Here is a 17,230-nt window from a genome sequence, read left to right on the forward strand (position 1 = left end):
TTGAAGCACATGCTATCCTGAATAGGGATGGACTTACGCACATGCTTAAGTGTTTTTCTGAAGTGGGGGGGTCTCACTAGCTAAATTCTAGTAAATCCTAAAATGTTACCCAAACAAAACAAAATGAGTTAGGGGCATATGTGATATCAAGATTTGTTATGACCTACTTTGGTCAAGTACCATTATGGCTTTGAAGTGATTCTTCATGATGCACAGCTTGGCACCAAAACATTAATAGAATTGTGCGTGTGTGTTGCCCCTTAAATTTTAACTAGATATTATTATTTGTTTCCAGAATTGAAATATAATTGGAAGTATTCCACCTCTTTGTTTTGTCGGTTCTTTCCTTTTTTCCCCTTTACTACCAACACTGACCATAGTTTCTCTCCAGTTTTGCAGCATTATGATGGAATATATTTCTAATAAATAATTGGTAATTATCATCATTGCATAACATTAAAGATTTGCCTACAGTGAGAGAGTAAATGAACCTTAAATATATAAACAATATCACTAATAGTATATTACTTCACTAATCTGAATTTTAGGGGAAAATCTTTAAGATGTAGTTAAAGCTGTAAATATCTATTAAAGTATAAAAATCCATAAGGTTGCTGTTTGATTGAGAAGATGACCGCAGTTGTCAGCTTCAGAATTAAGAAGGGGGACAACAAAGTGGATTTATTTGGGCAGTGATAGTTGTTGAGCTAGCAGTTCTTTCTGAGAGAACGCATAACTTTTAGTCAGTATTTATTTTAAAAAGAAAGTTACATGTGAGGATTTAATAGTTGAAACACATGAGCAAAAAGTAATCTCCTCATAAGGCTTGAATACCAGTTTGGATGGACCCTTCATCCATTTTTCATGGAAAATGCAATTCCTTAAAGTAATGATCCCGAACCTTAGGATCCCGGGCATGATATTAGGGCCTGCACAGTTTTAAACCACCTCTTTGTGCCTATTGAAACATCTGTGTTACAGATTTCTGGTGTGTCATGACCTTCATTTGTCATTTTCCTCTTCTTTTTAGCACTATAAAGAGAGGGGATTATTAGGTTCCCGACTTTCACCATACTGGTCCTGTAAAATTTTTGCTTATTGTCTAGTTATTCTTAACACTGTGTGTGACCTATCTGTCAGTGAAGAGAAGTTGGTGGAGAGAGAATTGGGGGTGGGAGAAAAATCTGAACAGGTTTTAAGGCGACTAGGACAGTCTTGAGCACCTTTTGCTCAAGTTTCCTTGGGGCTTTTGCTTTATTTTTTTAATTAACATCAGATATAACAGTTAGAAATCTTCTCTTAACAACAATGTATTTTGCAGCATTAAATTTCAAAGCCATTCACCACCACACATGGAGGACCTGGTATACACATGGTGGTAATATTAAAAGCCATTTATATAATTCCATAAAAGTACATGTTTACAAAACATGTTTACAAAATGCCTTAAAGAGATTTTTCTTGGGAAAAACCAAGACAAGACATGCCTCAATAGTTGAGGAAAGGGAACGATTTATGAGGACAATATTGGAAGTACTATCAGAAGCTGTGAAGAAGAGGAAAGGTAATTGGTGGACAAGAGGAGGGATAAACTTCCCAGCTTATGGGGTAGCAGGAGAAAAACTGAACCACAAAGGAAGAGAAAAAAAGGAAAGAAAGGCAATAGGATTTGAAGATGTACAGACTAAGAGGAAATGAGAGCAGAGATCTAGGTGGAGGCAAAATCATGTGGGGTCTTGAATGTGAGGAGGACTTTGAATTGAATGTCGTCATATAATATGGAGGATGAGGGAGTTCTGTAGTGTTTTCTATTACTATTATGTGTCTCTCAGTTTACCTGTTTGATATATTTTTTTGTCTGACTTCGTGGAGTTAAATCAAAGAAGGCTATTAGCTGAAAACAAGGAGGAATTGAAACAATAACAGAGATAAGATACCCCCTGGGGAAAATACCAGCAGTCTATAACAGGACAGTGGGATAGCTGTTCATTGGTAAATATCTATCTAACTGCCTGTTTCCAGCCAGGTTAATCTGGCTGATTTTTTCCAGAGTCAGATCCTAAAATCAGATGAACACTAATCCCTTAAATAACCCTGCCAAGAGAATGAAGGAGGTGGAGCTCAACCAGCAGCTGCTCAGGGGGAGGGACTGAGAGTGAGTGCAGGAGGGCAGCCTGTCTCTCCCTGCCCAGAAATAGTTCTATACCTTGCTGCATGGTCTAGGGATGTGGAAGTAAGGCAGAGACTCTGTGGGTTTGTCTACATTACCTGCTAGATTGACAGGCAGTGATCGATCCTGTGGGGGTCGATTTATCATGTCTAGTCTAGACGCGATGAATTGACCGCCGAGCACTCTCCCGTCAGCTCCAGTACTGCACCAAGGCAAGAGGCGCAGGTGGAGTCGACAGGAGAGTGTCAGCCGTTGACATACCGCGGTTAAGACACCGCGGTAAGTAGATCTAAGTACATTGACTTCAGCTACGTTATTCATGTAGCTGAAGTTGCGTAACTTAGATCGATTTCCTCCCCCCCAGTGTAGACCAGGCCACAGTGATGTGTCTGAGGTAACTGGACAGCTCACCTAAGCTTTGAAAGTTTGAGTTTTGGGTGGGACCCAGATATGTAGATCTTTTGTGTCTTCACCCTTTTCTCTGTTTGCCATGGACCTCTGAGCATATGGACTATACATCTGTTTGGAAGGAGCTGTTTTGAGTCACTCTAATCGGCCACTGGTCACATGCTCCTGGAGAGAAGCATCTGGCAGTTAACAACTACAGTTGGGCCAGCCCTGTTAACACAATTGGAAACAGTGGGACTGCTATCCCATGATCCAGTTGTAGACTGGTAGAACTGTGGATTCTACCCTAAAAGAGGTGAAGGTAGCAAAACCTGTCATCTGAGGATGCCCTCATGAGAGATTACAAGGGGATATAAAGTACCACTTACCCTGTAACTCTGGTGGTACAGTGGGAATAGAGGTGGTTATAGCCTAATGAACTGCAGAGTTCCACTCTGGAAGGAGTTCAGGCAGAGGCCTGTCACTTGGAAACAGTGCCCATGAAAGAGATCACAGGTACAGCTCACTGGTGAGCCATCATAGAGAGGAAGCTAATGGAAGGTATTCGGGGAGTGACTGTGGTTGGACTGAAATTAAGTGTTTATATGGCCTCCACATATTTGAGTGCCTCATATCACAAGTTTTATTTATGGCCAGATTTTGAAAAAATGCACAGATAATTTAAAAGTAAATTTAAAATAAGCCATTGATATGCAATGAAAATGTCTGAGGAAAAATTGTATAATTGTATTTCAAAACAGTTCTACCTATATTACCTTTTGGAAGGAATTATGCTGCTAAGGAAAATAAAAACGATAAAAATTCCCTCAGGGCTAGCTGTCCTTGTGGTTAAGTTCTTTAAATCTAGTTTTTTCTGGTCATTCTGCTTGTGACTTAGTACATTTGTTTTTGTTTGTAATATAGTTTTTTTGTTTTGTTTTTTAAGGAAAGGGGAACTATGGACTAATGAGAAGTAGTACCAGAATATTAAAATTCTTTTTGGCTGTTTAAACGCAATTCCTTTGCTCCACAAGACACAGAAGATGCAGTTATTTTGGATAGGAATTAATTTGGATTAGTGTAAGGTAGAAGTATCCAGTGAACTGATGTATGAAGGAAATGTAAATACAGGAAGTAAAATCCTGGTTCCATTAATGTCAGTGGCAAAACTGCCATTGACTTCAGTGAAGCCAGGATTTCACTCAGAGTATTCGTTAGGATATTTTTTTTTTTTTGGAAGCTGTTCCTTCACTGTTTCCTGTTCAGCTCACTAAAGTAATGGTTTCACATGCTAGTTAGGGTAGATACCTGCCCTCTAAGCTGGTGAGTAAACCAAACAAAACCTTTTCTCCGCTCTGGGTAGCTTCCAATCTTGGCTGAGAAATAAATTTGAATGCCAAAATAGTACAAGTCATCTAAAATGAATGTATTCACTGATAGTTGGTTAGAAAATAATTTTTCTTGCAATTTGTTCAAAGTTAGTGTGATATAAATATTTCTAAACTGCACACTTACTCCATTTTATTCTCCGCTATCACTGTAATAGCACTAGCTTGTGATTCTAATTATCATGACTGTTATCAAGTCACTATTCACCAAAAGAGTGATAATTCTCAGAACAATTACACATGCGATGGGTTTATTTTAACACAAGTATCAGCAGAAATGTAGCATAATAGATTCCTCTTGGATGTAGCAGAAGAATAGGATATTTTATTGCTGCCTTAAAAACTGCTGGAAATACTTCAGTAACAAACCTTTAAATTTTTTTGGAAATTTAAGTTCAGTTTTGTCTGTCTCAGACATATTTCAGTTCCTTTGTATTTATTGGAAAATGAATGGTATTTCCAAATGTTAATGATTTTAAATGGAATATAGGCCTTTAACACAAGAAGTAATTGCTCAAAGACGTGAGCTTGCAAGACAAAGACATGCAGAAAAATTGATAGCCAGTCAAGGACAAGAGCTACCAGAACATGCCCTTTCTGGAAATGAATCTGAACTGACTGTGAAGACTGGTGAGACAAAAGGTACAGTATTTCTCAGGACTGTCTTTTGTCATCCATTTTGCTCATGGGGAAATACTTTGCTTTTATTACAGTAGTGCTTAGGGGTCAGCTGAGAACAGGACCTGATTGTGCTGGGTCTGCACCGTACAAACATAGAATAAGAAAGACTACCTTCCCGAAGAGTTTGCAATCTAAATAGACAAGACAAAGGGATAGTATACACAAACAGAGTTATGGTTTGCAGATACCATATTAGTGCCAGAAATTTTTGTTTGGTTATTTAAATGTTCTAGATGTGGTTTGGTTAAGTGGGATTAACTAGATGGAAAGACAAGGGAAGTGGATAAGAGGGTAGGGCAGGGATGAAAAGGGAGGGAAGGAAAGAGAGGAGCCTAGAGGCCAGGTGGAGTGAGAGTAAGGTGAAGAGAGTGTAAGGGAAAGGGAGGGAGGAGTTGGCACAAATAGCCAATCAAATTAGTCGATCAGTATCACTATTATCTTTAACCTGAATGTTGTTATATGTAAATAGCCTGTTAAGTGTGCATGATTACAGTAAACTGGACTTTTAAATAAGTGAAAAGGTTAATCCCTAATGGTAGCAGCGTTACTTACAGGCTGTCTCCACCAACCTCCTTCACCTCCTAAAAGCATTTAATTTGTCTATTTAAAAGAACATCTGGTAGGGACATTTGGCTCTGTGGTTCTTAGTAATGCTTTGTCTGAGGACTTGTCTACACATACACATTGTACGCCTTCACCCCCAGTACAACCCCCCTGGTGTGGGCGCAGTTATGTCAGTGCTTCATACCTGCAGAGAGATTCCTATGTGGGAGGGGAATAAGCTATGTTAGTGTTAGGCACCTTTGTACTAATATAATTCTGTCCACCATAGGGGTTAGGCTGCTAAAACTATATTTTGATACCAAAATCTTGCCCCTAACCTAAATGGTTACACCAGTACAAAAAATGTGTGGATAAGGCCTGACTCTTGAGTCATAACAGCAGTTCCTTGCTTTCTCCTAATATTTCTTCGCAAGTGATTGGGCTCTGTGATTCATTATTATTTTTTCTCAAGATGCTACAGAAACTGTTTTTACACTTCATTATTGTTTAACCTTGATTAGGTGATGAGCAGGAGCTCACTAGTCAAACAGAGAGCATGACCCTAAAAACTGTGAAACAAGAAGCAGACAAGGAGTCTTTCATTGCTTTTGCTAGAGTGTTCAGTGGTGTGGTGCGAAGAGGGCAAAAGATCTTCGTTCTGGGACCAAAATATGATCCTGCTGAATCTTTGAACAAGGTAAGAGGTGATAGTAAAATGTTAACATCGTTTGGGATTGTTTCACAGCATTGATAACAAACAGCTTTTCAAATGCTGTTCACCAATTAATAATTTTGGGTAATTTTTTTTTCCAGAAATGTCGAAGTGACTTAGGAAACTAATTGCCAAAATTTTACTTAGTATTTTTTATTATAACAAAACTAAGCATTATGTGCCTAATCATAGATTGTAAAATGAGGGACTATCAGTCTCACTTGCATTGTAGCTCCAAGTGGAAATGTAATGAAGTAAGTATTGGTGGTTTTGTATGTCGTGTATCCTGTTCTTAAGAGTGTGTATAAAATCTATGTATAGTGTGTGTTACATTAGCTATTTTTCATGTGACTTGTAATACTCCTGTGTGACTATTTTAATCAATTGGCTTGTATCTGAATGTTGTTGTATGTTGTCTAACTGCCAGCTCATTGCTATCACTTAAGTTTTGGAGGCTTTTAAATCAAGATTTCTGAACATTAATCTATGAAAGATAGGATTTTGCCTAGTATGTAAGAGATGCCTTTTTATGGATATGTGATTGGGCCCTTGTTCTTATGGGAGACACAGACTACGCTCTAGGGTAGGGTTTATATAGTTATTCCACAGAGTTACAGCTGTGATATTTTTTTTTTTTTTTTTAGAGCTGATCAATTCAATTTTTGTGTAAAGTTTTCATTTTTGGTGTTTTTTACCTTAGGAATATCAGACAATTCACTTCTCATCATATTGAGTTTTGCTCTAGCTAAAAATTATTTTCTCAGTTACTCAACTTCCACTTTTTTGACTCTGGTAAGGTCATTAATTCACTAGTTCTGCAGTCATCTCAGAGTCTTTCAAGCTAGACAGTACCTGAATTTCTAATGTAAAATATAAGCAGGAAGAAAAAAGTTGTGGGAGGTGAATATTCTGAACTTTCTCTGCTTCTTTATAAAGATAGAACTCAAGTCCAAGTTCTTTTTTCTTTGCAGGTCACTTTTATGAGGAGGAAGGGACAGCTGACTATTTAAAACCTTATGTGCACAAAGTATCTTGGTTTAATTTCAGGCTAGTGAAGGGTGCTCAGTTCTGTGCTTTCAGATAAATGCATACAGATTTCTGATAAATGCATACATTTCAATATATTTTGGTTGAATTTAATTTGAAATTTGGAAAGGTAAAAATAGAATTTGATGTAGATATCATCATACAGAACACACACAGGCACTGTCTGAAAACACACTTGCACATACACAGAATTTACTTAAAACATATTTATTTACTGTTAGCTTCAGTGAATTGCTAGAATCAGTATTTCGGTGTGCAAATTCATATTTTATAATTGGATTGTGACACACAAGCACAGACAGAAGAACTGACCTAAGTTTTGAATTCAGAATAAATAAATAAAACTACTTTGTAATGATTAGCATCTGTTGGGGGATTTTTTTGGATGCTGTAGCAGGAGGTTTTAAGTTCGTACTTATACTAAGTAGGTATGAGGAAGGTTACTGTGATGTTTCTAAATTCCTTTTTCTGTTAAATCATGCCAAATTGTTTTTATTGCTGCTTTTTCATCTAAGTTATTTTTTTAAGAGGATCACCTTTTTGGGTTTGGAAATCCCATAATGTGCAGCTAACTAAGCTTTGAGGGAGGTATGAATGACTTTCAGGTCATCAGTGCTGTGATCCTCCTTCAGTGGCATAGATCCTCCCTTCATTGGGAGGAAACTAGAGGAGTCTCCCACACTTGCATTCTTTCTTGTTTTCCTTCCAGCTCTCCACCTTTCAAAGCCAAACTGTGCTCCATTTCCTCTCACCCCTCCACCCTCTTTGCTCATTAGCACTTCCCCATCTCCTAGCAGGGAGCATGATGACATGTTCCTTAGAAGGCATTCCGAGAGGCTTTGAAATTCTGGAAGGGAGCCCAGTTGATTTGTCAGAGTTTTGTTTCTAATAGATGTCTGCTCAGCTAGACAAGTTAGTGAACTTTAATGCCTGTGCTGCAATCATATTTCTTACTTTGGATCAAGTAGTGCGGGGATTCTTCCACACTCTCACCAAAAGTCAATTCCTTGTATTTCAGTCATGACAAGGCTTTTTACCCTATTTTGTCCTATCCGAGTAACACTTAGGAAGCCAGGAATGTTTGTACATTACTAGAGCATGATTTATCTTAGGAAGGTTCAAGACCGTAAATGTCAGAAAGTATATTCATTCTGCACAAGGGCTCTGCCAAGTTTATTTTACCTAATTGGATAAAATAATTCCTCCGAGAGGCTTACTGCATTAGTGGAAAGGAAATACTAAAATCTTTGAGATCAGTCTACTAGATCAATGGTCTCTTCTAGAACAGAGAAAATGGACACATCTTTTTTGATATTTAATGTAACTACTTGAGCTTCACTTTATGCTTTAATGCATTATAGAATTAGGCCTGAATTTTCAAAAGTGACAGCTAATTTTGGTTGTCCAGTTCCAGACAGCTATGGCCTAATTTTCAGAATTGCTGAGCTTTTGAAACTCGTACTGACTTTAGTTAAAGTTGGAATTGGTAGTGCTCTGAACTTATAAAACACAGGCTCTACATGACTGAAGTTAGACACCCAAAAATAGAGGTCACTTGAAAATTTAGCTTCTGTGGACATGGCGTTCAGACGGAACATCTTGCAGTGCATTGTTAACACTAATCCTTCCCTTCTATTTCATAAATACTGTCTGGACTGACACAGAAGATTGAAGAGAAAATGTGAAACTTTTCCTATTTGGTAACTTTCTTCTCCAAGATCTTCTATTCCAGTCCAGACTCTATTACTCTCAGACCCTCTATCTCCTTATATTCTAATATCTTTCAAATATGCTGCTGTGAAGGTGTTCTTTGACTGTTTTTGAAATTTCATCTGACTGTGTTGAGCCCACAGTCTCGTTACATATATTCAGAGTTAACATCGTCAAAATAGTTTGAGTACTGTCTTCACTGCTGACTCCAATATCTAGACCATTAGACGATCTCAAGAAAATGATTAGGAAGAAAATGTTTCCCTTTGCGGGGGAAAATACTAGTTAATGAATTGTGTTAAATTTTGGCTTTTGGTATTTTGGAACTGTGTTCATATAAGCTAATTTATTACTTATGAAAATATTTGTGTTACCCTTAAAAAAAAAAATGTTCTGAGATAAATATGCTCTCTAAAAATTAACAAAAGTAACAAATTACATTATACTCTTGCTACTATGTCATTCTAACAGTAATTTTTCATGGGTTCCCTGTATGAACCCTGTTTCCCCACAAGTTTGATTTAGAAATCAGTGTTAATCAAACTATTTTATCAGAATTTCTTCTGACAGATAACTTTGTTAAACTAAAAATGCTGTAGGTATGTATTTTTTCAGTTCTGGAGGTCTAGAGTCATCTCAGAACCAAATTAATAGCAGTTACTTAGAGATAAATATCCAACATTGATTATTTTTCTCTGTGCCTAGCTACCGTCAGGTTGTTCTGCTGCAGATGATCTGCCATCAATACCTCACATGGCTTGCTGTACATTAGAGAATCTCTATTTGCTGATGGGAAGAGGACTGGAGGATCTAGAAGAAGTGCCTTCAGGCAATGTTCTAGGTAGGACTGTGTTAATGGTTCAGTTCATAGAGCCTTGAATCCTGAGGTCATTAAGTATATAAAAGATGTAGAAATCCTTCAGATCTGATAAAAATCAATAAGAAATCAAAGTTTTAAGCTAATATTTAACTTTGTGGTTTAAGTGGATTGAAGATGGAAAAAGGACTAGGCCATTTTAATTGCAATATTTGTGACCCTTCAATCAGGAAGGGGGAAAAATGCATCAGTGGGAGAAATCAGCGATTGAAAGTTAAACTGGTCTGAGTCCCTGTTTATATTCGATCCTGGACCACTGCCAGGAAAGCATCACCATCAGGAGGGACTAATGGCAATGTTAGGTCCAGTGTTTCGTGAACTGCAAGGATTAGAAATGCTTTCCCCACAGTGGAAAACTTGTAATCCCAGTTTTCTTGTGGTGTGGTTTTTATCATTATTATTATTATTCTGAACTATTTGTGTTGTGGTTTGGTAGCATCGAGAGGCCCTTAACAGGATTGGGGTCCATTGCGTTAGGTTTTGTATAAAATCATAAAATTACATCTCTCTGCCCCAAAGTGCTTACAAGCATATTGTAATGTCTGTTTGATATTGGTTGCTAAAATCATATCATAGTTGACTTTTTTGAGGGGGTAGGAGGGTAGTTAATCAAAATGGTATTTGGAAATTATTGTGATTTTGAAGGTTGATTATCTCTCAACCTGTCAAGACCGGAAATACTTTAGAGCAATACAGATTCTTTCCCAACCAATAAACTTTTCCAAATCCTCATCTCAGACCAGTGATAGCTAAGAACCATTCTTATGCCTGTGACAAATTCCCACACTCCCTCCACCCCCCCATACACACATATACTTACTTCTTTGAAGGATAAATAAGTTGCCCTAATCCTTTTGTTCTGTTCTATTCTGAATGTTCAGTGCTAAACATTTTGCTTTGGTGCTTCAGTTACTGACCATTTCCTGTTACTTATTTCTTTTATTAATTATCTTTTTACCTCAAAAACAGCATTATGTTCTTATGATCCTTGCCTTAATTTGAAATTATATTTATGGTTTTCCTTCAAAATTTGCCTGCATTATAGTAAAACTTAGCATTTTAAAATCTATAAATTGATTCATATGAAATGTAAAAATAGGTTGCATATTGTGAATATAACAGACAGCAATCTGGTATGGTCTTTCATCTGTATATATTACTAAAGGGCTGTATTTTTAAAACAAAGGTATTAATTGATATGTCAGAGCACTTGCATGTTTAAACTGTTATGTAGTATTATTGATTCAACTAACTTTTCATTATTTTGTAACTCTTGTATTAACCAGCATCAGTAAAATATCAAAAGTCATATTTTTGTAATAGAAGGCTTAAAGAAAAATAGAAACCAGTTTATAAAAATACCCATATGATACTTAAGAGTGTGGCTTATAAATTCCAGATGTAAAATTCTGTCAGAAAAACAGATAAATACAACATATGGCTAGCGTGAACAATTCATGATTATTTGGTGACTGTATTTTGTATAAAAAGTACAAGGTTCACTTTGTGTGACTCATGAAGCTCAGTCAATATAGCACTTCTCACATTTGACCTCAGCTACAGAAAGTAGGAGGTCTTGAAGTGATTTAGTATAAAAACAGCTCATGCTCTAGAAGTGAAACTGTTGATAATCTAGCATTTAATGCCAGCCAATGTTAATCTAACTATGGCTGAAAGTGGTGAAATTAGAAGTGGCTAACGATCTCTTAATAGACATCAGCTTTTTGTGAAAGCACACATGTATTTCTAAAAATAGATGTTTGCTAGCTCCTCATAAAATCTGCAGGAAATTAAATTAAGTTTCCAAATCTTTAGACCTATCATGGAAACTTAAATCAGTTCCAGATGTTTTTAAGTCATTCTCCTTTAAAGTGCTGCAGAAACATCCTCAGACACAATATGATATTAATCTTTTGTCAGTGTTGAGAAATTAATGAATACCAATAAACTTCATTTTTGTCCATACTTTTCATGATTATGTATTTTGAGGACCATTTAGTGTAGTGCTAGTAAGTAACTTTCCGATGTTGTGTAGATATTTAGTCATATAGTAATGTAAAGATGGTGTGTTAACTGTTTCGACTAAGGGTGTATTTCAAGGAATAAATGTGTCCTAAGTGTAAAAAGCTTCTTTCGTGTAAGGCATTGATCCTGTTCCCTTCCTTATTAGAACATTTCCTAAGTATCAGATTTCTCTAGTAAATGATAGCTAAAATCCATCATTTGTAGAAGACATTAGCTAATCCTGTTTAATACTGCATATTTTTGTCCTTTGCAGAAACGTGGTGATAGAGTTAATTATTTGTCTTTATTCCATTCAAATGGACATTGTAGTTATGGCTTGCATGTCATGGTATATGACACCTTCTTACCAAGACCTACACAATACCCCATGGATATATAGTTAAGAACAGTATATTTTTAATACATTTAGTGTAAAACAAATTATTCAAAACTGCATGAATCCAGTGCATTTGAATAAAGCACAATCATCTAAATGAGAACATAGACTGAAGTAGCTTATGTTATATGCCATATTTTACTCCATACTTCCCCCCAAAACTGACTCTTTTGAGCTGAAGACAAAGGGAGGGCAGGTGTGAACTGACTGCTCTTCAGATTGCTGCTGGGAATTTAGAGTGGACAGAGAGAGCAAAAATGGAGGTCAGAGAATCAGGGCAAGGTGAAGTCATGGTTTCTGCCAATACGAATTCTGTCATAAACTTACCTCTCTCATGCTCTCCTAAAGACTTCCAGATGTTGTATTACAGTGACTGTTAAATGCTTCCCAGTTTTTGAAAAGGAAAAGGAAAAAAACAAACCTCTGTTCGTATTGGGTCAGGTGCTAGAAGAAATAACCCCTGCTCCAACTTTTTGTACTGCAGTGTGTTCCTTTTTAAAAATTAAAGAAAGGTTAGTATATACTGGCTCGAGATTGGGTTCCAGTAATCTAGGCATTTAACCATGCTCATCACTTCGTATCACATTCTAATCACTGTGTATTGCCTACTACTGTGTCTAGATCCTCAGCAGCTGGTGAATGTGAGGCTATGTCTACACTATGGACCTTATAACAGCACAGCTGTACCGCTGTAAGGTCTCCCATGTAGCCACTCTTTGTTAGCAGGAGAGAGAGAGCTCTCCTGCTGGCATAATTAAAGCACCCCCAACGAGCGGCGTTAGCTATGTCAGCAGGAGAGCCTCTGAGGCTGACATAGCGTGTCCACACCAGCACTTTTGCCGGTGAAACTTATGTCGGTCATGGGGTGTGGTTTTTTTCACACCCCTGACTGACAAAAGTGGTAGTGTAGACAAAGCCTGAGTTTATTTGCAAGCATCTTATGTTAGAGCTTTGTACTGGATCTTAGTTTGAATATGGTAGGTTGCCCTTTTTCGGTTAAAAATAAGTGAATAAATATACACACAAAGTAAACACAATGAGTATGAAATATTTAAAAGAACAAAACCAGCTCTTTCAGTGTTGATCTGACCCATAAAAAATGGTTTGATTATAACTGTCATTGCTATTTACCTTTGTGCAGTAGGCACCCTTAGAAAGGTTTGCTGGTCTGAAAGTCTTCTGTTTCCAGAAAATTCCTAATTTTTTTTTTAAAGGAATATTTCTGGAACCAAAAGAATCTTTCAAAATGATGGAACTTTATTAAGTTCACCCATTGTATAATGCGCATCCAGATATGCTGTTTTTTAATTTAACTGAAGTGTAGATCCCTTCAGAAATCTGAAACATCCTAAACTTTGTCTGGATTTTATGAGCAAAATTATTCTTTAGTAGCATAAGATCAGAATTGGCACTAAAGCAATTAAGGCTGTTAGCCAAAATATATTTACTATTTCACACTTTTAGCACACTTACATCTGATCTTTGAGTATATTGATAAATGGGGTTGAATTAATACTTATCTAGAACATGCAAACTGAAGCATCATTAATAATCTGATGTCATTTTAAGCATTTTCAAAAGAGTTAAAAGCCCTATCTGGCTTCTAGTTTATTTGTTTCTTTTCTCTTCCCATAAAGATACATTGTTAATTTATGTAGCTTGAACAAACACCTTTTCTGACTTCTCAATGACAGAATACAATATCTTCCATATAAAAGGGAACTTGTAATAATCGCTGGTGCTCGGCTTTTATGACTGCAGTTAGTAACAGTGATTTCTGTTTCAAAGCCAATTTATCTTTCAGCTTCAAAGGATGCATAAGTGCTTTCTCTCCAGCCATATAAGGAAATTACTTGTAAATTATCTAGTAAATTAAGGAAGCTGAGTTTTACCCTTTGTAATTAAATTATTGCCATATGGAATATGCAGTTAATCATGACTGCCTGTTTCTCTTTTTAAAATTTACTGTATAGTTTTTACTTTTTCTGCTATAGGTTGTATATAATCGAACTCTAACAAGTCACAATCTCTGCCAGGTCCTAATGAGCAGCCTTGCATTGCCTTTTGGTTTCTAATCAGATGTAATGGCCAAAGAAATTGTTTGATGTGAAGGCTATATAAATGAAGCTGGAGAAAGTGTTCACCTATTGGTCATTGCATTCAACTAACTTTTTTCCTTGACAAATTAATCTTTTTATAAGTGTTTAAGAATCTGAGAAATTTGGGGTTGATGTCTGTAATGTGCAAAAACTTCTTCCTAGTACTACTGCAAGGAACTTTGCTAACAAGACAAACTTGTATTTAAATAACAGTAAGGTTATGGGTTACAACACAGACAAACAAAATCAAAGAGATTTCAGAGTTAGGACTGAAACTCCATTCTCAATCCTTCCCTAATATCCATAAGTGTTGCAGGGAATTTCATGAGGTGGGTAACGTATTTTCTTACGCTATTACGTAGAAGTAGAAGGGTATAAGGAGCGAGATCCCACTTTGGTTTTGTTAATTTGTATGAAAACCTTACTGTCAAGAATGTTCTTCTGTGTATATTTACCATTTTTCATAGACCCTTTCTTAAAAACTCTTACAGTAGACCTATTCCCATGCATAATCTATCCTGATAGAAGCAAAATACCGCTTCACTCAGTGTATCCACCCGCAATTTGCAATTTCAGTTCTCCAAAATCTATTGGATGAACTATCGATTTCTGCATTGTTTCTGGTTAAGAAGTTAGTTATATCTTACAGTGAGAGTAAAGAAAATTTTTTCTGAGGTCTCTTGGATAAGAGTGTGTTCATTTTGAACTACTTGCTTATCAGGAGCTCTGCTTTCTTGTGTGGAATGCTCTTTCTCTGGTGACAAAAGCATTTGACTTATAAACTCTGTGGGCTTGTCTATATAGTGCAGGGGTCGGCAACCTTTGGCACGCGGCTCGCCAGGGTAAGCACCCTGGCGGGCCGGGCCGGTTTGTTTACCTGCCGCGTCCGCAGGTTCGGCCGATCGCGGCTCCCACTGGCCGCGGTTCACCGTCCCCATCCAATGGGGGCATCAGGAAGCAGCGGCCAGCACATCCCTCGGCCCGCGCCGCTTCCCACCGCCCCCATTGGCCTGGAGCAGCGAACCGCGGCCAGTAGGAGCCGCGATCGGCCGAACTTGCGGACGTGGCAGGTAAACAAACCGGCCCGGCCCGCCAGGGTGCTTACCCTGGCGAGCCGCGTGCCAAAGGTTGCCGACCCCTGATATAGTGTGTTAGTGTGCACCAGCTGGGGTATAAATTCCTGTGCATGCCAGTGTGTTGAACACTAACTGGCCATGTGGACCCTGCTGGAACATACTAAAAGTTCCCTAATGTGCATTGATGATTGCTTGTTTCAAACAGGGCTACATCGATGTGCATTAAGCAGCTTTGTATGCCAGCAGGATCCATGCAGCCAGTTGGTGTGCAACATGCTGATGTGCACTAACGTACTATGTAGACAAACCCGGAGATTTATATGCACTAATGATAGTGTTAGGTTTACAACAACAAATGTGTATGTGTGAAAAATTTCTTTTGTCAATAGTGTGAGTGCTACCGTAATCAGCTAATTACTTTTCAGCTTTCTCCTCTGCATTTACTTCCAGGAGTGGCCCTGTGCCAGCAGTTAGATATTAAGATCCTACTTGTACTCTCTTGAATTGACAAAGTCCTCAGAAAAGACTTGGAAAAATGCACTTAGGAGTTATCACTGTATTAGAATACATATGTTTTCAGGGCTGTTGTAGGCAGTATGCATTTAGTTGAGACTGTTGGCTGAAAAAAACTAAAAGCCATTGAACTGAAGTATGGAATAAAAATTTAAGTTGGGCTGAAAAAAAGCCTTGACCGGAATCCTAAGACACTGAAAAATATCTAAAAACCAATCATATAACTCTCAAAGTATTGTCTTATGAGCAAGAGGTAGAGTGTTTTGGATTCTAAATCGGTCTCTTATAAATCATTATTCAGTACAAGATGTTTTAAGGTCTGTCCTGTACCCCTTTTTGTTATAGCCACTTTTCCACAGATATTTCTTGATTACCTCTCTTCCTTAGCCCCTAATTTTTAAAGGACAGGGCAGTGTTTACCTGACTGCACATATGCCCTGTGCTTATCATTGTAGTATGTGTTTTCCACTTCCCAGAAATTTCTTCTGAAGGTTAATTCTTATTTCCACATAACAAATCTTTTGACTTGCCTTCTTGGTGCTCTGAGCCTTTTTCTTAGGAAAGAGCTGTCCATATCTCTTCTACGTAAAGCATGCCTTAAAGTTCTATCTGACCCACAAATAGGGAGGGAGTTAAAACATTATTTTATATTTTGATTGTTGCAGCAACAGGTGTCTCTAAGACCACTGTAAGTAGATGAAAAAATTGTGTTTTTTGCCACATCACTTGGCCAAACACCCCCATCCTAAATGTGTTAAATGTCACTTTGGCAGGAGCATAATATCTTCTTGATGTGGGGCACCAGTCATTCAAATCGACAAGGTCTTCTGGATGTGGATTTATCCAGCTTTATCAGTTGGACCTGTCAGCTTCCAAGAACTTAATTTAGCTGGAAAATGTTTCAAGTGGCACATTAAGGTTCGTCCACCTTCTTTGGTACGCTGCTTGCTACATCACTTGTCAGTCCCTACTGTCTCTGATAGAATGGGAGAGCCATAAAACAAGGGTGATAACTCTGTGTTTGTTAGTTTTTCAGAATGCTGCATTCTTCTCTTCCCCTTTAAGACATGCTGCTTATTGAGAGAGATTTAATGGACTCGTTTATTACTTTCGAAGTTCTCTGACAGGAAGTGGGTCGGCTGGTACTTATCCTTGATAGATATTTTCCTTTCTGATAGATGAAGTAATTATCATTGTCAGTCTTCTCTGTCTCTTCTAGGATGGGAGAAAAGAGACCTGTGACAAACAAACAATCACTTATAAGCAAGGTTCCCTTCTGGGTCTTTGACCTTGCAGAGTTGCATATAGAAAACTATGTTTATGCATAGTTGTTTTGAATAGGCCATTTCTGCATCATCTTAGAAGGCTTTTTGTTTAATAGTATTTAAACATTTATTTATTTTTTGTCTGGAAAGCTGATGTGCATATTCACCCAGTGAGAGGGAGACTGAGGCTTCCTTTGGGACCCCCATTAATTTCAGTGATTTATTTCTCATAGGTAAGGCTAAGATCTAGTCATAGGTATTGTTAGTAAAAGTCATGGACAGGTCATGGGCAGTAAACAAAAATTCACAGCCCGTGACCTGTCCATGACTCGTACTATATACCCCTGACTAAATCTTGGGT

The 17,230-nt window shown here is 37.6% G+C and overlaps 1 protein-coding gene across 1 annotated transcript in view; it reads left to right on the plus strand.

Moving 5' to 3' along the window:
• Positions 1-17,230, plus strand: part of EFL1 (elongation factor like GTPase 1) — a 162,587-nt gene that overhangs the window by 49,282 nt on the left and 96,075 nt on the right. The window contains exons 13-15 of the mRNA XM_026648319.1: positions 4,436-4,587; positions 5,691-5,866; positions 9,344-9,479. Coding sequence (XP_026504104.1) covers positions 4,436-4,587; positions 5,691-5,866; positions 9,344-9,479 — 464 coding nt within the window. The remainder of the gene's footprint in view (positions 1-4,435; positions 4,588-5,690; positions 5,867-9,343; positions 9,480-17,230) is intronic.

The sequence above is a fragment of the Terrapene carolina genome, unplaced genomic scaffold (genome assembly GCF_002925995.2).
Source record: "Terrapene carolina triunguis isolate 2854851 unplaced genomic scaffold, T_m_triunguis-2.0 Scaffold67, whole genome shotgun sequence".
In the NCBI taxonomy this organism is placed as follows: Eukaryota; Metazoa; Chordata; order Testudines; family Emydidae; genus Terrapene; species Terrapene triunguis.